We start from the raw sequence: 23,307 nt of genomic DNA, 5'->3' as shown, positions 1-23,307 counted from the left end.
ATTACTGATTATTCTCCGGGCTTAAGATTGAGCTTTCCAGACAGACATCAGCAAAATTACAGTGTCTGATATGATGAATTCCATTCTTATGTTCATAAATTTAACCATATCATAATTTCTTGATAACTAACATTATTTACTGTTTTGTTTTGTTTTTTTTTTTTTCATTTTTTAAATGAAATTTTACTAATCCAGCTGCTAACGCTTGCAAGGGCGTCTTACCTTGTCTGTTAAATGAATCACGGCGCTGAGCTGTTCATCTGTGTTCTCCATTGCCACTTTCATGCTGATGCTGTGGAGTACTCTGTTAAGAATGTCACCATCCAGGGGCTGCTGTAACTGATCCGCAAGTCCCCAAAAGGACTGTGAATCCGCATCAGAAACGAGAGTGATGTTAGCAGTCCCATATACTTTATCAATTCTGGCCCCACCTTTTGGGTCAAAGAGCACAATCTGGAAGCGTTTAGGAAAAGGATTTAAAGACGCTGTGTCTGGTGTTAGGATGACATCCAGTATGGTGTTCCTCTGGCCAGGTTCAAAGACCAAAGTGCCTTCAGTTCTCACAAAATCCTTCCCTGAAAGAGCTGGAGAGATGAGAGTACGGCCAATTTTTTCAGCACTCCTCAACTCCTAGAAATTAAACAACACCACTGAAGTGAAACTGTTAACACCTCTGATTTTGTCCTGAACAAACTCTACCTTCTTAAACAAATCCTGTTTCTCTTAAACAAACTGATGGGCCATAACAACATTAATACTAAAACATGGGTTCTTACATTTGCTCTAATCTCCTAAGATAAATTAGAGAGATAAATACACAGTGATGAAGTTAGGAAAGACAGATGCCTTAGAATAGCTCAAGGAAGAGAACTAGAAAAGAGATGCCACTATTGCCTCATGGAATTTCTGCAGTTGTAAACACACTGAAAACTGTGCTTTATTTTTTTAACATTTATTTATTTTTTGAGAGACAGAGAATGAGCGGTGGAGGGGCAGAGAAAGAGGGAATCACAGAATTCAAACCAGGCTCCAGGCTCTGAGCTGTCAGCACAGAGCCCGACGCAGGAGTTGTACTCAGGAACGGCAAGATCACGATCTGAGCCGGAGTCGTACACTTAACCGACTGAGCCACCCAACTGCCCCTGAAAACTGTGCTTTAAATAATTCATGCTGCATAATAGAAGTATGGAGGAAATGAGAGAATATTTATATCTTTCTTCTCACCTAAAAAATTTGGGAGGATGGAGTTTGGAGGAGTACAAAGAAGGAAGAGGGGAAGAAGGAGGCGGCAGAAAAAATTGGTCTCTTGTTGGTTACACTTAAGATACGAAAATGCCCTAAAGAATATTAGGTCCTGGCCATATGTACTTCTGATTTTCTCCAAATTATGGTTATTAAAAGATTTTTTATTTTTAAGTGAAGCCTGAGAACTTAGGAAAGAAAAGGTAATGTACATTCATTCACAACTGAGCAAACAAATATTAAACCCTCGTGTGTGCTAGAAAACTGTGGACGCAGATGTGAACACAGAACACCTGCATTCATGGAACCTGTTCTAGCAGAAGATATAGGTAGTACAAAAGTTAGAGAATCAACAACATAATTTTACATGAAGATGAATTTTTTGAAGAAAAATAAGACTACACAAGGGGATACAGGGTGATGGTAAGGGTACTATTTTAAAGAAGGCTGGTCATAGAAGATCCTGATGTGATATGTGAGCAGAGACCTCAGTGACATAAGCAAACAGGCCATAAGGGATCTGACGGGAAATACTGCCAAAGTCCTGAGATGGGAACCATCTTAAAATGTCAGATGAAGAACCAGGAAGCCAGTGTGATCAGAAGGATGAAATGAGAAGCTGACATGAGAGAGGTAGGCAGGGTCAGACCATGTACATCCATTATACAGAGAATGGCAGGAAGACACTGGGGATTCCAGCAGTATAATGACACATTTTATCTCATATTTTCCTGAGTGTTCTGGCTCTTGTGCACAGGCTAGAGCAGGGGGTGAACATGGAGGCAAAGAGAAGAGATGGGACATTTCTGCATTACTTCATGCAAAACACAGCTATAGGCCTATCTAAAAATAACTGGAATTGGTGATGTTTTCACTCTCTCATATCTTTACATCCCTTAACTTTATGTCACAAATACACAGATATAAAGGAGCTTATGTTAAGACAATAGTATTTATGTACAGAGAATGCTGACCCACCAAAAGTATGCACGCTACAGCTACTATTTGACTATATTATTATAATCTATGTAAAGTAAAATGAAAATTGATATCTTTGTAACAGTATAGTAACTTAGTCCATAATTATTTTCTCATCCTTGCCAGCTACTAGAAAATAGAATTTTAGGTCTCTGTCCTCTACTTATGTCAGCATTCAGAGAGACAAAATGCAGTGGCAATGAAGGAACAGGAAAATAAAGTACCAGAAAGGTGAGACTTTCCTTTCTGTTTTTAAATTACATTTTTAATTTTGAGATAACTGCAGATTCACATGCAGTTATGAGATGTAATAAAGAGTGATCCCCCGCACCCTTTATTCCAGGTCACTCTTTGGTAACATCTTCCATAACAATAATATATCTAGGATATTGACATGAATATAGTCAACATACAGAACATTTTCAACACAACAGGGATCCTTCATGTTGATTTTCACAGTGGTCATAAAAATGCTACGAGTTACATGCCAGTGACAGCATGTGTTTTTCAAGGAATCATTTATGGTGAATCGAGAAAGAATATAAATGAATGTGATAGATAAGCTGGCATTCAGATTCTTATTTTGGAAACTTCAACCTTACACTGTCATTTGAGCACATTGAACTAGTTTAAAATGTGCCTCACATCTCTTTATCATCTGTTCTTGTTCTCCAGTCTCTCTTCTTCTAATCTGCAAAGTGGCGAGCATATGATGGTATCTATCTCACTAGAGAAGAAGAGAATGAAACATGTATTTTCCCCCATTCTTCTTTGGTATCTTACTTAAATGCTCAAAAGAAAAAAAATACTAAAATCTTCCCACCATGAATCAAAATACCTCACTTTGTGTCCATACCACTTCGAGCCTATTTAGAATGAAGTTGCTTTCTTTTCTTAAAATGTTGATTTTTTATTATTTATTTCTTTGAGAGAGAGACACACACAGAGAGAGAGAGTGCGGAAACTCAAGCGGGGGAGGGGCAGAGAGAGAGAGAGAAAATCCCAAGCAAGCTGCATGCTGTCTGTCAATGCAGAGCTCGACGAGGGGCTCGAACTCACAAACCGTGAGATCATGACCTGAGCTGAAACTAAGAGTCAGACGCTTAACCGACTGAGCCATAAAGATGCCCCACAGCATAACTCTGTGTTTATTTCCAGAGTTTCGTATGATAGAGAGTTTCATCTTCTTGTTTGCCAAGCTATGGACTCTGTCATAAAGACAAGCTTTTCTGCCTGGCAAACTTCAGACAGCTCACCACCCACAGCTCTGAGTCTCATCTCTCATCCCTGACTCACATGATGGCTACAGAAACGGGCTACACATAAATTGTACTTTAAGCACAGAATGTTCTACATGTTTGAGCCACCCAAGAGTGATCCAACCAAGTACATGGTCTGGGGCACTTTGTAAAAACAGCAACAACAGCAACCACTTTTGAAACTGGGAGGCCTAAAGGGTCACCAGGTTTGGAATCTTGAAACAGGGGAAATGGCAGCTGTGAGCAGAATGATGGTTTTCAAATTGTGGATTTCGTCGAGTTCGATGAGTGAAAGAAAAAAAAAAAGGAGGGCTACGGTGGGCACACTCTAACCCCCACAACTGTGCTTCAGGCAGAGCAGATACACTTTTGTTTTCATGTATTAGTGTTTTGCTAGTAAGACAAAATTTAAAGAATAATGCCAGAAAGGTGTATGATGCTGTCTGGACCAATCCCAGGGTCTGGTCACTGAGTGTTAACCACATGGCTTTTCTGAGTCTCTGGGTACCCCCTACTCCCTCCCTTCTCCCCAGTAGGAGGGCTGTGAAAAGTGGCAGCGAGACCTCATGAACTTATGGATTTAAAGAAACCTAAAGGTCAAATAGAGCGTGAAGTTTTGGAGAAGTAAATTTTCAACCAGTTCAGATACAGAACATAACAAAGACTCTTACTTTTTGTTTCTGGTCTTTCTCAGTTACATTCTGAAAAAATTCTAACTCTCTAGAGATTTTATAGAACCGTTTTATGTAAGACACTTTGCATTGTATTATCACCTTTTTCAAAAAAAGAAGTATAAAAGACTATCACTTTAGAACATGACCTAAGTGAAGCTGAACTATTTCAAGGACAAAAAGCTTAATGTAATAAATACAGTGTGAATTAAAATGGTATCATGAGAAAATACTCTATCAATTATTCTTTTTATGACATATGTTACAAATAAAGAAGGAAACCATAATGTGGGTTGATATATATTCCATGCTCACCTGGGTACTGAAGTTAACAGACATCATTAGTCCTGTCCCAGCATCTCTGGCCACCTGCAAACTGATTAAAGTGGCCTTCTTATGAGCCACTGGCAGTCGAGAACCCACAGAAAAATACACGAGGCTTTGAGGTTTCTCACTCCGTAAGAATTTAATTTGTGCAAATCTGGCACTATTGTTTATCGCTGCCCCAGCACTTACTTCATACAATTCCACAAAAAAATGCATTTCAGCTCGAGGTATCTGACAATTAGAAAAAGAAAAAAGGATGATTACTAATATGTTTCTATTTTTACATAATGATGATGTTCAGAAATAGTATTTATGTGCATAACTATAAAAACAAACACATCTGGAGATACAGTCTGTAGAATTACAGGATCAAATTCTTATGTTAGATTACAAGAGGGTTTATGGTTTTGGTTTTTCTTTAAGAAACACCTTCACTCTCCTGGGTGAGCTTCTTACTAGGACATCAGTATCAGGAGACAACCTATGTGTACTTCAATAAGCAAAAAGATAAACATTCCTACAATGAAATGCTATTTAGTAGTTAAAAGGAATGAACCATTTCAATACTTTTCAACATAGATGGATGTGGAAATATGCTAATAAGTAAAAAAATCAAGTTACATAATGATATGTATAGCATGATACAATAAGCGTAAAGTATAAAATTAGATAAAGCTTACTACATAGTGTTCATGGATACACATTTACGTAAGGATTTGAAAGTAAAATAGGCTCCTAGTTATGGAATGAATAAGTCATGGGAATAAAAGGCACAGCACAGGGAATACAGTCAGTGGTACTGTGGTGGTGTTGAATGGTGACGTACGGTAGCTAAGCTTGTGAGCACAGCATAATGTATACAGACGTTGAGTCACTATGTTGTATACATGAAATTAATGTGTCAGCATTAATTAATGTGTGTCAGCAATACTCAAAAAAATTAAAATAAAATAATAAGTGACAAAAACCTTACTATGAAATTTTTTAAAAATCCCCAAATTTCACTGTGACAGTAGTTGGCTCGGGTAGAGGGGTTGGGTTGGGGATAGGCAGGGCATGGAGCTGTAGAATCATGCTGGGAATAAAGGAAATAGAGAGCTTCAACTTTTGTAAGGTTTCATTTTTAAAAGGTTATAAAGAAATATGACCAAATATTGATAACAGTCAATTCTGTAATCTTATGTATTTTTTAAAATTTTCCCAAATTCAGTATCAAGTAAGTCTAAATTTAGTCTGTTGAGTTATAGTTTGTCATGTTTCATCTCAGTTCTTCTTAACAATCTCAAAAAATTTATTCTCTAGAGCCTGAATCCATTTTGTAACGTACTGTCACTCACCTGTTTTTACTTATTCACTCTTTCACAGTAATCTAAAAATCTTAGCAGTACCTGGCATAACTCTAAGAAGCTAAGCCAATACACTTCACAGCTAAATGTGTCACTGTCTAATTTGACATAATGCATTGTTTTTACCTACCAGGGGCTTTTTTCATCCTTTGTTTTGTGATCATTTTAATGAGAATCATTATGTCACGAAGCAATAAGATGAACTTTAATACCACCCAAGAGTAAGTTGAATCTTAGTCACCCAGTAAATGAACTTAATCTCATTTTATTATCTGAAGAAATATATTTAGCTTCCCCATGGCATATATCATTCTTTTACTTTCCCTGATCAACTGTCAGTAGTATTGAAATATAGAGAGAACAGTACTTTTCCCACCTTCGAGAAACTAAATTTGGCAAACACAATAAACTAAAACACTAGAAAAGTACGGGTAACTATCGTCAGGAATTATTATTCCCTAATGGCCAAGTAAACTTGAGTTCACAAACATTTCATTTAGTCCAGGATGTCAGCATATCACATTCCAACACAGACTCTTGTCTTTATTTTCTAGCGAAGTATTTCTTTGCTTTATGATGATGATTACAACATTACTTATAACCACTCAGAGTCAAAAGAGTATGTTATAATCTAAGAACCATCTAAAATGAACAGTGTACAGATGGGTGCCAGCACATAATTAGACCAGAGACAAAATGAATCTTCCAGTCTTATAAAATACTCTACTCAAACAATCTGCCTGAATTATGTTCAGAATCCAAAAATTGCAGATCATATCTGAACTTCTCTAGACTTAAACATGACGTGGAGACTTCACAAGAACCCATTACATGTGTAATGGCCAAAAGTTCCTTTCTTCATCAGGTCAGAAGCATTCCAGGGTAAGGTTTTGCTCAACTACTATAAAATTATTTTCCATGGGCCCAGATCTGCTCAGAAGCAGACAAACTAGTAATAAAATAATATCTTACGTAAATATTTTTAAAAAATATTTGTGGGTTAAGAGTATGCCTCCTAAGTGATTTAACTATCACCTTTACACATTTTGCTAACATAGAACCATTAAGTACAGCAGCAGGGGAAGGGGAAATGGAAATGGTCTCAAATTCAAACGACATGTTCTAATCTTGGGCAAGTAACTTACTAAGGAAAGTTACTTAAATTCTTTATAACTTCAAAATGAAAGTAGTACTGAATAACTATAGAAATGATAACTAGAGATATGACGGAGTAGAAAAACTTTATGCTGGGGGTCAGGGGACTCAAATGAATTTAGTAGAAACCACCATCAGTCAGTGAAATCACTCCATGGATGTCATTCCACAGTGTTAGGTTTGCAGTGTTTTAATAACTCTCTAACCACTAGTGCTGATGCACCTACTTCTCAAGTCACTGAATTGCCTCAAGCTCTATTCCCACCCACTCTGAAAAACAATAATACAACCTTCTCTTATGAAGAGCCAACTCATTCCAAGAACTGTGCAAGGAACCTCTCTCATTCACAATTTCATTTAATCTAACGTGCTCTCATTTTTTTAATTTTTCTAATGTGTATTTATTTATTTTTTAATATATGAAATTTATTGTCAAACTGGTTTCCATACAACACCCAGTGCTCATCCCAAAAGATGCCCTCTTCAATACCCATCACCTACCCTCCCCACCCTCCCACCCCCCATCAACCCTCAGTTTGTTCTCAGGTTTTTGTTTTTTTTTTAATTTTTTTTTCAACATTTATTTATTTTTGGGACAGAGAGAGACAGAGCATGAATGGGGGAGGGGCAGAGAGAGAGGGAGACACAGAATCGGAAACAGGCTCCAGGCTCCGAGCCATCAGCCCAGAGCCTGACGCGGGGCTCGAACTCACGGACCGCGAGATCGTGACCTGGCTGAAGTCAGATGCTTAACCGACTGCGCCACCCAGGCGCCCCTGTTCTCAGGTTTTAAGAGTCTCTTATGCTTTGGCTCTCTCCCACTCTAACCTCTTTTTTTTTTTTCCTTCCCCTCCCCCATGGGTTTCTGTTAAGTTTCTCAGGATCCACATAAGAGTGAAAACATATGGTATCTGTCTTTCTCTGTATGGCTTATTTCACTTAGCATCACACTCTCCAGTTCCATCCACGTTGCTACAAAGGGCCATATTTCATTCTTTCTCATTGCCACGTAGTATTCCATTGTGTATACAAACCACAATTTCTTTATCCATTCATCAGTTGATGGACATTTAGGCTCTTTCCATAATTTGGCTATTGTTGAGAGTGCTGCTATAAACATTGGGGTACAAGTGCCCCTATGCATCAGTACTCCTGTATCCCTTGGATAAATTCCTAGCAGTGCCACTGCTGGGTCATAGGGTAGGTCTATTTTTAATTTTTTGAGGAACCTCCACACTGTTTTCCAGAGTGGCTGCACCAGTTTGCATTCCCACCAACAGTGCAAGAGGGTTCCCGTTTGTCCACATTCTCACCAGCATCTATAGTCTCCTGATTTGTTCATTTTGGCCACTCTGACTGGCGTGAGGTGATATCTGAGTGTGGTTTTGATTTGTATTTCCCTGATGAGGAGCGATGTTGAGCATCTTTTCATGTGCTTGTTGGCCATCTGGATGTCTTCTTTAGAGAAGTGTCTATTCATGTTTTCTGCCCATGTCTTCACTGGATTATTTGTTTTTCGGGTGTGGAGTTTGGTGAGCTCTGTATAGATTTTGGATACTAGCCCTTTGTCTGATATGTCATTTGCAAATATCTTTTCCCATTCCGTTGGTTGTCTTTTAGTTTTGCTGATTGTTTCCTTTGCTGTGCAGAAGCTTTTTATCTTCAAGAGGTCCCAATAGTTCATTTTTGCTTTTAATTCCCTGGCCTTTGGGGATGTGTCAAGTAAGAAATTGCTGTGGCTGAGGTCAGAGAGGTCTTTTCCTGCTTTCTCCTCTAGGGTTTTGATGGTTTCCTGTCTCACATTCAGGTCCTTTATCCATTTGAGTTTATTTTTGTGAATGGTGTAAGAAAGTGGTCTAGGTTCATTCTTCTGCATGTTGCTGTCCAGTATTCCCAGCACCTTTTGTTAAAGAGACTGTCTTTTTTCCATTAACAATGTTATTATTAACCCCAGCAAACACGGGAGGCTCAGGAAGGCTAAGCAACTTGCCTAACGTCACTGAGCTAATTGAGGGAAGAGCTAAGATTTGAACCCAGGTGTTCTATCATCAGAGCGTAAACTCTTACCACTACTTTCCTAAATAAGTTCAGTACCCTTGAAGCCTGTTCTTTATTTAAAAATGAGGAGATGGTTGGTTCTTAGGTCTGCTAGGACCTCCAAATAATCTCTCAAAGCCTACTAGAAGAACATGGTCACTGAATCAGTCTCATTTACATCTCTAGGTATCAGTTTATCATACATAAAAAGAAGAACTTGAACTGGATGAGTAAGAAGTTTCCTTCTAGTCACAAAATGTGAGATGTTAAAATGTGTATTAGAAGCTAACCATACATTTTGGAAAAATTTTTTTTATTCTTCTAAGCATATAACCTTCTTCCTTCTTCACCCTTCTAAATTTCCTCTTACTGAAACTGGAATGTGTATTACTCTTACTTGTACCTTGCCTTTTGACAGCTGGGAAGACAATGAGAGCAAAATGCTTTGAAAATTAGCTGCTTCTCAGGATGCAGAAGAAAATTTAACTATGATTTGGGCATTATATTAGAGAAGTAAGAAGTGAGACCAAATTCTTTCTCTTATCTAACTGAAACTACTTAGATATGGGTTTAGTAGCATTGCCCTCATTGGGAAAAAGGATATACTTAGCTAGCATCCTATGTACTGTCCATCACATTCCCTTAATCCATAATTATAATATCTTTAGTATTTAGGACTTCCCTTGGCATCTCCTGCCAGTTGAGCAAGCCCAGAGGAAGCAGTCTCTTCTCCCACCTACAACTCTACCCAGCCTATCGCCCTTCCTTTCAGCTTCTCCAAGACCACCTCTGCTTGCCTTTTTTCTTTTCCCTCTCTCTCCTACAGGTAGAGACCCCCTTCAAATAGGATGAAAGCATAACTTCTCTATCTTTCAGGATCTTTACCTACTGTACCTGCCTGCTGTCACCAATAAGGTATTTCTACTCCATGAAAATCATTTTTATCTCTAAATACTGACTAGTATCACTTTACAAGAATGAAGTCAGCAAAAGACTCATAAAGACATTTATCAAAATAGCAATATAGGATTGAACTCTGATCTCAAAAGATTTTTCTTACAAGACTGATATCTGTGTATGAGATACAAGTTTTAAGTCTAGTGAGATCTAGTCAAGATTGCAATTTACCAAAAATCCTATTTGAAATAAAATGCACAACACACTTGTCAATAACTCCTCTATGCAACACATATTTATGGAAGATGATGGGAGGAATGTAAAGATGAATAAAATCATGTTCTAATTTTCAATCAGGTAAGAGTCCAACTGTCAAGATAAAATATGCATAAGTTTTAACCCTACATATAACCAGTAACTTCCATAAAAAAAGGTACCAAGTCTGTAAATTTAGAGACTTAAGAATTGTTTTTTTTTTTTTAATATTTATTTGGTTTTGAGAGACAGAGAGACGTGAGCGGGGAAGGGACAGAGAGAGGAGGACACAGAATCTGAAGCAGGTTTCAGTCTCTGAGCTGTCAGCACAGAACATGACATGGGGCTCGAACTCACGGGCTGCAAGATCATGACCCGAGCTGAAGCTGGACACTTAACCGACTGAGCCATCCAGGCGCCCCAAGAGACTTAAGAATTCTAACTGGAGATATCAGGGGAGGCATCATGGAGTTAGCAGTATTTTGATTAGTCCCTAAGGGATAGTTAGGAAATATGGGGTTGTTGGGGGTTGAAGGCATGAAACTTTTTGAAAAAGGCCTAGAAGAGGACTTACATGTTTCCAAGTAGAATAACATCAAAAGTTTTGAATATTGAAATTGTGGTACAACAGAAACTATTAGCATGTAATGAAACTCCTCAAGAAAAATAAAGTATGATAAAATGATACGTTAAATTAGGTAAAATCAGTGGGACTTAATATTTTTAAAATATTTTCCAGCTCTATCACTAGTAAGGTGGCCCACAGCAGCGGCACCTTTGCCAACCATCAACTCCCATGTGTATCTAGAACGTATATTTAGATCTCTACAACTCTTCTGGATGAAATAAATCAACTCCATGGATGGTAGTTGACTGGATGTCTTAGATCAGGAAAAATCAGAATGGCTATGAGATATATGTTATTGCCATAAAGCAAAAATACTTCCGGAGTTTTATTTTGTTTTTAAGTTTATTTATTTATTTTGAGAGAGAGAGTATGAGTGGGGGACGAAAACATAAAGAATTCCAAGCAGGTGCAGCGCTGTCAGTGCAGAGCCTGATGTGGGCTCGAACTCACGAACCACGAGATGATGGCCTGAGCCGAAATCATGAGTTGAAGTTTGACTGAGCTACCCAGATGCCCACAGAACTTTAAAATAATAGGAAAAGACCAAAAAATGATCTTAATAGGACTTTCAGTGGCCATTCCATGGCTATTTGAGGAGTGAAAAGAAAGTCATTCAGTAAGTAATTAAAATTAGTTGATAAACCTAGAGGGTATTTATGTTAAGAGAAATAAGTCGGATAGAGAAAGACCAATACCATATGTGATTTCATCACTTGTACGTGGAATCTAAAAAATGAAACAAATGAACAAACAAACATAAAAGCCGAAACACACCCATATGACTACCAGAAAGAAGGAGGATAGGGGACCGGGCACAACAGGTGAAGGGGAGTGGGAGTGGGAGTGGGAGTGGGAGTGGGAGTGGGAGATTCCAGTTATGGAATAAGTCACATGGATGAAGGGTAGAGCATAAGGAATACAGTCAGTGATACTGTAATAGCATTATATGGTAGTTAAAGATAGCTATACTTGCATTGCGCACAAATATAAAATAGAGACTTGCCAAATCACTACACCACACACCTGAAACTATACTTTGTGTCTACTATACTTCAATAAAATTTTTTTAATTGAAAAAAAGTAGTTGAATTTGAGTCTATAATGATACTTAAAGGAGAAAAGTTACCAAAGTGTGTAAAAAATTATTATAATGGAAAATAAATGTGAATATAAAGTATGTACTAAATATTTTATTAACTTTAATGTGAAGGAGACTGTTAACGTACCTGGATATTTATGTCTTTTATTAAATATGTGTTCATTCATTAAAAAATAACAAACATTCTTTGCATACGTAAGTAGCAAAGAGCTAATAAAAAAATGTGAATAAGACAACATTCCTAGAAGGAGTAAGAACTGTACCAATAACAGGAATAAATTGTTCAGACCTATGAAACACATATAAATAAAGATGAAAACCAGTCAGAAGGTAAAGAATGCTGGTAGTCACACACAAGGTGAAAGATTACACAACTGTGTGGTTCCAGTGTCACAGAAGAGAGGAGCTAAAGAGATGCCCTAAGAACACAGGCTGGTTATCTCATCTTTTATGAGATGAAGCCTCCAGATTGCCCTCCTAAATACAACAAGACACTAACAAGGCGAATATTCCCAATACCTCTAATAGACCAGCTCCTGTCACAAGAATGATAAAGCAATGATTAACGTAAAGCTGGCAGTGCAAAGTTCAAAGAATAAAGGATTCTGGAAGAAAAACATGGTGTTAAAAAAAAAAAATCAACCTCTGAGGCATGAACTTAAAAAAAAAAAACAAAAAACCTAATGATATAACAAGTGAAGTCATAAAATAGATCCCAACCAGATGACCAGCAATTCTTATGTGAAACAACTTTAGACAAGAACCAGGACCCATAATACCAACAAAGAACAAAGTAGTGATAACCAAGAATACATAACCTCCTAAAATAAGTATTATTTCTCTTTTGGAGCCAGTAAAATTATTACAATTCCAGGAAGGTATGAAAATAAATACTAGTGTAACCTTAGGGAAGATCAATATCACTGGTACAGAGATCCTCAGAAAGTGAAAAAATAAGAGAAAAAAATGAAAAAAAATTTAATCTACAACATTGCTATTTAGAATGGATTTAAGCACAGTTACACGTTTTGGAATAATTGCATTTGTGCATACTTTTTCTGCTGTTTGAAGTGTGTGGCATGGAGAAAGAAACCATGATACTTCAAAAAAAATTTTTTAACGTTTATTTATTAATGAGAGACAGAGATAGACAGAGCATGAGCATGGGAGGGACAGAGAGAGGAGGACACAAAGAATCTGAAGCAGGCTCCACACTCTGAGCTGTTAGCACAGAGCCCCACATGGGGTTCAAACTCACAAACTGTGAGATCATGACCTGAGTCGAAGTTGGACACTTAACCGACTGAGCCACCCAGGCGCCCCAAAAACCTTGATACTTTTGAACATTCATAATATTATGGCTAGTTTTTATGTTAAATATTTGACTGTAATAAATTAAGTAGTGGGCAAAAAATACTGAGTGCTCCCTAGGCATTAAATTATCACCAAACAGTCATTTAAAAAAAAAAAAAAAAAAAAAAAAGGTCACACACATTTACTAAAAAGACTTAAGCTCTGGTAAGTCATCAGTGACTAATACCATGTGAATAATGCAGATTCCTATGGAAAGACAGGGCCTGCCTGTCTCCTGAGTGCCATGTACAAAACAAATGCATAGAAATTTATCCAAACATTCACCAAGAATGGTAGATCAAAAGTGAACTCTCTCCATATATGAATAAAGAATGAGAGAACTTTCATTCTATGGATGAAATCTATGGATATAATATGATTTAGGCAAAATTATGGGTATGATAAGAGCAAAACATTAAACATTTAGACTGAAAATGATTCAAGGCATCATTCACACAATGAGCATGTGGCCCCAGAAGAACCTCGAAAATGACAAGAAACAGAAATGGAGAAAACTGATGAGATTTTTTGGTATTACTGAGATAAAATTGACATATAATGTATTAGTTTTAGGTGCGTAACTGACGAGCTTATTAAAAAATTCATAATATAGGGGCACCTGAGTGGCTCAGTTGGTTAAGCATCTGTTTCTTGATTTCAGCTCGGGTTGTGGTTTCATGGTTTGTGGGGTTGAGCCGTATCAGGCTTTGTGCTGACAGCATGGAACCTGCTTCGGATTCTCTCTCTCTCCTCTCTTCTCTCTCTCTCTCTCTTTCTCTGCCCCTCCCCCTGCTTGTGCTGTCTCTCTCTCTCTCTCAAAATAAAAACATAAATATTAAAAAAAATTCATTATGTAATGATTTGTAAGTCTCAAGTCTGTTACCTAGAAAAGAGATTTAGATATTATGGCTAGGCGAGACACAAAGAATCTTCACATGACCAATGTGTAAATTGCAATAAAGTGACTCTAAAATTATTAATTCTGCAGAAATATAATTAGAAGTGGAAAACACAGTTCCTCATCATTTCTTACCTTCCCCAGTTTGAGCTCAATGGTGACAAGGCACTTTGTTTGACCCACTGTACAGGTTGTGGTCCCTGATACAGATAGAAGTTCATCCATCAGGTTCACACCATCTTTCTGGAGTACGGCAGCTGTTTTGTTAAATGTGACTCGCCAAAAGATCCTGACATCTTCAAAGGCCCTAGGAACAAAGCAAAACCTATGCAAATGCAATAGCAGAGAGTGTTATCCCTGTGTCTAATGCAGAACGTATCATTGCGCTTAAGTGTACCTCTTCACCCAAAGCATAGCACTTCCTTGACCACTGATAAAGCTGAAGGTAACCAATTCACCTAATCATTACCCTTAAAAAATCAAGGCCAGAGTTTACGTGGCATTCTTTGACCACACTCTATTCAAACCTGAGTAAGTACTTCTTAAACTACTATGTATCAAGAATGTGGAAACAAATAATATCTCCCTGCCTAGTATGCTCACTTACCCCTGCCTTCAAGTAAGTGTTCTTTGTTTTTTCACAACAATTCTTCTAAGGGAAACACACTACTGCTAAAAATGATCGTTATTATAAAAATAAATGGCAAGAGATGACCGACATTTCCAGAGAAAATGGCCCAAAATGGAAAAGATAATTTACACCCATGTACATGGGTGCATAACACATGTATGTCTGTGATAAGCATTCAGAAGATGTGTACTGTGGAGTATTAAGTCGCAAGCAAAATTTTGATACTCCATGTTTCCCTAATAAAATAGTTGTGTACGTGGAGGGATCAGAGAATAGTAAATTTGCTGAAGTGATGACTTTCCATAATCTTCTGTCTGTAAGGTACTTTATGAAGTACAAAATATTCAAGGTGGCCCTAAGTCACACTCATTAACCAAGTGTGTTAAATCACAGATTAGGAACTACAGCATCCGAACACTGACATACCACATTCCACATGACCTTCTATCAGCATTTCATCCTGTTTTTACCATTTTATGAATTCAAATCAGGTACTATACAGACACATAGGATGTTATATCTGCTACATATATATGTATCAACATACCTGTTTGGTTGCCGTGTGACAGTAAGATGCAGTCTGTTCTTATCAGCTCCTTCACCCAGCTCCAGTCCACTCTGGGACTCCTCACTGAATCCAATGATGCCATTGTGAAGATCACTCCCTGATAAGTAAAAAGGAGGGTTATAATATACTCAAGACTCTAGAAGATCTCCAATGTTTTGCTAATCTTTCCAGCTCAGACGGTGTAGAAGTGAGAAATATTGAGTAGGGGCAGTTACAATTTTTAAAGATCTTTACTAAAAGTAGACTAGCATCAAAATGATAATACCAAGGTAGGTGACACCTTGAGAACATAATACCAGAAGAAAGAAAACATAATTTCCTATATTCCACACTGACACATGCTCATTTCTCTCTGATGAGACTATTTTATATTTGATAGCCCTTTCTTTACACTTTACATATGTTTACTGTTGAAAGTTAGTATATTGAAAGTTAGTATATGAAAGTTGAAAGTTACTGCTATATTCTCAGTATCCATAACAGTGTCCAGCATATTGTAAGTGTTTAATGAATATGCTGAATAATGAACTGCATTTAACTGATTTTCCTTCCTATAAGACCATTCATGTTATGCATTTGGTTATTTCCCCCAGAGAAAAACATAACTATTAAGGAACTCCTAAGTATCTCTGAGTAAAAGAAACAACTCTGAGCAACACTGGAGGTTACATGCACCATCATACTACAAACTGTGTTTAAACTCGAGCAAACCAAGGGCCCATACTGCACTAAAACAGTCACTCCAAATCTTTGCCAGCATGTAAGCTAGCTTCTCAGACTAGAAATATGCCAGTAAACAGTTCCTGCCTGCTGTTTTCTATTTCTCAATGACCCAGTTTTGCAAAGTGATCCTAAAAGCAATGACCCCAAAGCAATTAGCTTCAAAAACCACTTGTGCCCGTCACTGTGCAACCTCACTGCTGGGGTTCCAAGGAGACAGAACCTCTGAAGTTAGGGGTCAGGGTAAGAAAACAGCAAACCACCTAATGGTCCCAATGAGGGAGCTCCAGGAGTCACCAGCCCCTACTTTGCAGGTCTGAAGTGTGAGTAGATGTGGAGCCTATTAATTAGGGACATGCAGGTGATGAACCATTTTGTCCTGGTGTCTCATGTGTGCCTCGTTTCAGCCAGACTGCCAGTCTTCATCCTCACTCATTAATCACTGCGATCACTTCTTAGCCCTGCATCAGAACCTGTCAGCAACTTTTTTCTTTGGTAGCAACAGTTTCCTTGTCATTTTGGTGGGGATTTGTCTCTCCAAATAGAATATAAACTTCTCACAAGCAGAACCTTCATTTTCTTTTCCAGTGATACAGCACTGAGCATGGTTCTGATGAACACAATGCTTCCCTTGCCACATCTACGATCATAAAATTGATGCCAAGTTTCTAGTAAGATGAATTAAGACTTGTAATGTGCTAATGATCAAACCCAAAACTAAATGATAAACTATTTTCTCCTGATATTATTTTGAAAGTTTGTTCTAAAGTCTAAATGTGAAAAGACTATGCAGATTAGCGAAAGATAAGAAGAATGGGAAAAACTAATGTCGTTAAAAAGGAAATATTACTTTAAAATAAAAAGCCAGATGGGGCACTTGGTGGCTCAGTCCATTGGGCATCCGGCTTTCGCTCAGGTCATGATCTCGTAGTTTGTGAGTTTGAGCCCCATGTCAGGCTCTGGGCTAACAGCTCAGAGTCCAGAGCCCCTTTCAGATTCTGTGTCTCCCTCTCTGCCCCTCCCCTGCTCATGCTTGCTCGCTCTCTCTCTCTCTCTCTCTCTCTCTCTCTCTCAAAAGTAAAAAAAAACAAAACAAAAACAAAAAAACCATTAAAATAAAATAAAATTTAAAATAAAAAGCCAGGAGAAAAGAAGACAAATGAGGGAACCTGGGGTATATGACCATGCAAATGTACTTCAGATGTTGTCACACAGATTACATCACGTGACAGTAAGAGGTAGGTATGGTGGGGAGTTATCATTTGCCCTATGTGTATCGTCAGTGTACCCTATGTAGGGAATAAACATTAGAGAACCTCATCAAGGTTCAGCTGAGTGACTGTTTGCCTGGTGAGTTAGGCTCAGGGCTGGTATATGGGTAGGCATTGGTATGTCACATCAGTATGGTGTTGACATGCCACACGGCTATGCACTGGTATTGGTACGCCATACTGAGTGAGGAGCACCTCCGTTCCACGTGTACACAGCTGCTTTTCTGAGCACCCGAAGCACCCTCCCCTGACCCTGTAACCAGGGCCACAAGATGTCTCCACAATCCAGTAACTACTGGGGAAATGCTTAGGATATCAAGGAGCCTCTGGCAACCATTTTGACTGGTCTGGGCCTCTGCCACACTAGCTGCTAAATATTTTGATGGATCCCTCGTCATATTCAAATAACTATAATTAAATATCTATCCTATAGCATGGGGGAGGAGGATACTGAGTGTCAAAATAATTTTGATAGAAAAATACAGATAATTAACCTAAACTGAATCAAAATCAGTAAATAACTTGGTGAACAGAATTACAACTTACAATACTCAATAAACTAGAGGAAGAGGAATAAATGACAATTCTGGCTGGGTATAAAAGGAAGTTATATAATTGCAAAATTATAATTTAATTACTACTGAATGGCTAAAATAAAAATTCTAGGAGGCATCAAATCCTAAAAGGGTAATAAAGATGTTTATTCTAAAATTTTCCATTTATAAAATAGAAACATAAAGAGTAGACACTAAATGATTTCATCAAGTCTCCCAATTAATGGTTGATGTGGTCCATAAATATAGGAGCCATGACATTTAGTTTCCTTTCCACTACACTACTATTTTATCATAGTGTCATCTGAAACTCTGAAGCACTGTGTAAAATTCATAAATGTTTATAAAAAAGAGCAGAGTAGGTAAGAATCATAAGATGGCCTTGTCAATACTCTAATTAGGGTAAGATACTGACAAGCTGAGCTAAACAACTTTAAGAAACACAGTATGATTTCAGAGGAAACTACCAATTATCACTGAAACATTTTATAAGATGCACAAGAAACTCTTAAAAAATCAGTAAATTTTTAATCTATTGTAATTTATATACCCAATAGTAAAGAAGTTATAAAAGCTGCAATGGTTCAAAAGGAGAACAAAATAAAAGAGTTTTCATCTATTTCCCAACATAAAGAATTTCCTAGCATTGAGACTTAGATTTAGGGATGGATTATTAAAAGTGGTTCAGAAATGCAGAATGAGGTTTCACAAAAGGATATGCAATCATGTGTTTGGATAATTAAATTAAATATTTTCCAGTGGAAGAACATGGTCTTAAGCATTTTTATGGTCCTCCTAATACTGTGAAAGTATAAATTTATAGATTGTTTAACTAGATCTGAGCTAAGTGACATTTACAGTACAATTAAATTCGAGCTTGGCGCCCCAGAATAATATCATGAGTTCATGTTATGGGTTCCTGCCACAAGAAAACAATGGTTTAATGAATAACTATGAACAATTCAAGTAAGTCACCCTCTCAAATTAAATTTAAGACAGTAATATTATTACAAATTTTTTACCACAAAAGTATATTTTTATCTCCATTATACCTGTAATAATGACCATGGCAAAGGCTGCAAATCCACCATCATCCTTCCCCTTCACAATCTGTGCTCCTCCTTGAGGGTCTGTGAGAAACACATAGAAGAATTCTTGCCCCTCGGGCTCATCATCATCCAAAATTTGAACCAATACTTTATGTTCTCTTTCTCCATCTACAAATGTAAGGGTAACAGTTTGTTCTTCAAAATCTTCTTCTTCAGTTGCCCACGTTAGGTTGGAAATTCCATAGATATCATGAAAGGGCAATGCATTTGGTTCCTTCTGAGAAGATCTTTCACCAAAAGTTTTAACTGTTATGCTGACGTTGCCAGTAGACCCACCAGTTCTTCGGATCAAAACTTCTACAGCATTAGATGTACCATTTTTCACCTCTTCTTCAACATAAACAACAGGTGGCCCAAGACTAAATGTTCCATGGATGGAAACATTTGCAGTCACAGTGGACACCTCGGGCTTCCCAGGCAAGGTAGATGTATCAGGGACAGTGACAAGTTTCTCAGGGATGGCGGATACACCAGTTGCCTCAGGAACAATGGCAACCATTTCAGAGGGCTGTGGAACAGCATTTATCGTGGTTGTGTCAGGGTATGTGCTTGAGAAGTCAGTTTCTACAGGAATGAGAGCTGTGTCAACTGCTATGGCCACAGTTGTCTCAGGGAAAGAAACACCCATTCCTGCCAGGTCATCATTATCCAATATTGAGATCAATGCCACACTGAAATCTAGATTCAGGCGTGGTCTCCAATCAGCATCAAACTTTTGTAATCCTTTCATTTCTACTGAAGTAAGATTAATGTAAAACATTTCTTCTTCCTCAGGAAGCTGATCGTTAATAATGATTATTTCAATATTGACCTCAGGTTGGAATTTTTCAAAAAGTAGTTCCCCATTCTGAACAGGCTCAAAGTCTTCCATGGGCTTTGCACTGCCTGCAGTTGTCTGATAAGAAACTTTAATAAGATCGCCGTGGAACCCAAAGAGTCTTTGGACATATAATCTAATCATCTGTGTATCCTCTGACACGATGACATTTCTTGAACTAGGGGAAAATTGAAAGACTCCCATTGGTTCAATTTCAGCAAAGGTGAACCCTGATCTGGAAAAAAACAACATGAAAGAACAGATGAAAAAAAGGAATACTATTGTAGAGATTCATTTTTCAAATATTTAAGGTGCTTCTCATGAGGGCATCTTAAGTTTATTTATGTATTTTGAGAGGGAGAGTGCATGTGCACATGCATACGTGCATTGGGGAGGGACAGAGAGAGAGGGAGAGAGAATTCCAAGCAGGCTCCACGTTGTCAGCGCAGAGCCTGATACAGGGCTCAATCTCACAAACCAGATCATTACCTGAGCTAAAATCAAGAGTTGGACACCCAACCTACTGAGCCACCGAGGTGCCCCTCATGAGAGGCACCTTAAAAATGGCATGCCCTTTCAAATTCCATAAAACCCTATTTACGCATTAGTGAATACACCAGAACACAAGAAATGTAAGAAGAGAAGCTGTGATCATGGGTGACAAGCCCTGACAAGTTGTATTAGCCCAGTGAAGAACATACAGGTCTCTGGCCTGTATATCTAGTTTATCCCAGAGCAGTTCTCTGAAGAATTTGAAACAGGAGGCTCTCTCTTATGATAAGTACACAGGGAGCCAAAAACTCAGGATGCTCTGGATGTCGGCCAGATTTCTTATCTACCAAATAGAAATGGTTATCCCTATTAAATGCAAAATCCTTGCTTCTTCCAGCTGGCCAGTAATGGGACTATTCTCTCACACAGATTTTGCTAAAATTTTTCATGTGAATTTGAAGAAACATCCATAAATGAGTGATTTATCTTTAGCTTTTTCTTATGGAGTTGTGTTGTGAATTAACGGTTATGCCAGAGGTAACACAGGTGGCCCATCAAGAGAATTTAGACCACAGACATAATTTCTTTAGCTAACAGTTTTTTTTTACCTGTTGTTTAATCAGTTTTTTTAATCCTTTAGGGAGGACACCCCAGCGCCCATCACTCTCTAGTGTCAAGCACCTATCTCTCAACACATAGCATAGCGGTTAAGAGCTCAGAAAGTAGACAGGCAGCCTGGGTTCAAATTATGGTCCCCACCTTATAAGCTGTGTGATGGGGGGTACATTACATATCTATGAGTTCTTTCTTCATCTAATGGGACTAATAATAGTATCCATGTCATATGGTCGTTGTAAAGTCATAGTAAACATACATGTATACATATAAAATATAATTAAGACATATATAACACCATATATACAAATTATAAAATATATCTTTTTTTATGTTTATTTTTGAAAGAGAAAGAAATAGAGTGTGAGTGGGGGAAGGGCCAAGAGACAGGGAGACACAGAATCTGAAGCAGGCTTCAGGCTCTGAGCTGCCAGCACTGAGCCTAAAGCAGGGCTTGAACCCACGAACTGTGAGATCATGACCTGAGCTGAAGTCGGACGCTTAACTGACTGAGCCACCCAGGCGCCCTGAAATATGTATCTCAAAACAATGCCTGACCTATCATAAGCATTATAAAATTGTTAACTATTGTTATTGTTAAAAGCATTTAAATTTCTTACCCAGCATTGCATTCTGTGGCCAAACATTTTTTAAATATTTAAAAAACATTTTAAGATACTTTTTAAATATCTGATTGTGCCAACCAAGATCTCTTAAATCTAAACATGCATACAAACATACTTGAACACACGCTGGTTTTGCCCACACCTTTCCACCACTTTCCTAGTAAGTAAAGTGAAGAGAAGAAAGATCAAGTAACTTTCGCAAAGTCACACAGCAAATGAGTGGCAGGGCCAGGACTAAAACCATGAGTCTACCTTAAAGGTCGGCCCTCTGCTATTCTGATCAACCCCATTGCAGGTATGAGACAAGTAAATCGCTTTTGACTGGGACATATTTATCTGCAAATGTACTGATTTAAATTAAACTCAAAAGAGCCACCAGTACAAGTCACATTATAACCCTGCTATGCCTATTCTTATTCTTAATCCCTTGGGAAAATTAGGTATTTTCTGGCAAATTCTCAGGAGACAGCCTCCTTTAATAACAGATGGTTTGCCATCACGGTTTTTGCTGGAGGCGTTACCCAGGCCAACACTATAGAGTAAGAGGACAGGAAGAACTCTCTTCAAAGCAAGCAGAGGGCGGTGACTCTAGGAAAGTCAGCCTCCCTCTGTGGCATCTTTGGCATGCAGGCCATGTGTTGCTCTACACTAAAACTGTTCTCACATCTGCTTCAAGGAAAGTGATCCTTGTGTCTTCTTCTGTTTCAACTGCTAAATTCCACACTATTCCTCAGAGATTTTATTGGTTGAGAATTGGGTTGAAAATTCCCTTTGTTTTGCTGGTTGAGGATCTTACCGAAGTTGAGCCCCACCAGGGGCACTGCTCTGCACCCCAGAGAGGTGAATAACAAAGGCCTCTGGACGACCAGGACTGGGAAATGTCCACAGCAAGACTCCTTTACTTTGTTCTCCATGAGAAAATGAAAGGCTCCCTGGAAGGGAAGAGGACAAGAGAATCAGGGTATTATTTATGAGTTCTTACACTGGGATACAACTCTTAAAAATGATGTAAAATACTGTCTTTTCCAAAATTCTGTGACAGTCTACAAAAGGTTAAAACATTTAAAAAGGCAGAAGGGGAAGTAAACTTAGAGAAAGGTCATTACGCCACAAGTTCTGCCTTCAATCCCTGTCTGTCTGTTCCGCATGGTAGAGGTCACATCATCTAACATCTAGGTCTCAGGGACCCTCACAGAGCTAACGGTATAATTAAAAAAGAAAGAAAGAAAGAAAATGAAGCAACAGCCACTCTATTGTGAGAAATATTCAGGTGAACACACAAATGAATACAAAGTTCTACCTTTTTTTTAATATTATACAGGCACATTAAGTTTTTAGAACTACTTTTAATAAACTAATATATCGACAAAATCATCTGCTTAGTGACCACTATTTCCAGGTGAGGTATGAAGTTTTTATTTTGATTGAATAAAGTTTCTCATTTTTACCAACTCTGATCACTCAAATATGAAAGCAGTGTATTAGGAAACAAATGGTGGGGCACCTGGGAGGCTCAGTCAGTTAAGCATCCGACTTCAGCACAGGTCATTAATTATCTCAGGGTTTGTGAGTTTGAACCCCACTGACAGTGCAGTGCCTGATTGGGAGTCTCTCTCTCTCTCTCTCTCTCTCTCTCTGCCACTTCCCTACCCACACTGTCTCTCTCTCAAAATAAATGAATAAACTTAAAAAAAGAAAAATAAAAAGAAAAGAAAAATGGTTCAGGGCGCTTGGGTGGCTCAGTCAGTTGAGTGTCCAA

General features: G+C 38.1%; 1 protein-coding gene across 1 annotated transcript in view; it reads right to left on the bottom strand.

Annotated features, from left to right (window-relative positions):
• Nucleotides 1-23,307, bottom strand: part of ADGRV1 (adhesion G protein-coupled receptor V1) — a 563,604-nt gene that overhangs the window by 332,754 nt on the left and 207,543 nt on the right. The window contains exons 73-78 of the mRNA XM_047878513.1: nucleotides 22,345-22,480; nucleotides 18,942-20,050; nucleotides 15,324-15,441; nucleotides 14,281-14,452; nucleotides 4,466-4,708; nucleotides 223-630 (exon numbers count right to left, since the gene is read on the bottom strand). Coding sequence (XP_047734469.1) covers nucleotides 223-630; nucleotides 4,466-4,708; nucleotides 14,281-14,452; nucleotides 15,324-15,441; nucleotides 18,942-20,050; nucleotides 22,345-22,480 — 2,186 coding nt within the window. The remainder of the gene's footprint in view (nucleotides 1-222; nucleotides 631-4,465; nucleotides 4,709-14,280; nucleotides 14,453-15,323; nucleotides 15,442-18,941; nucleotides 20,051-22,344; nucleotides 22,481-23,307) is intronic.

Source organism: Prionailurus viverrinus, chromosome A1, assembly GCF_022837055.1.
Source record: "Prionailurus viverrinus isolate Anna chromosome A1, UM_Priviv_1.0, whole genome shotgun sequence".
Classification (NCBI taxonomy): domain Eukaryota; kingdom Metazoa; phylum Chordata; class Mammalia; order Carnivora; family Felidae; genus Prionailurus; species Prionailurus viverrinus.
This window is presented reverse-complemented; position numbering and strand designations above follow the sequence as displayed.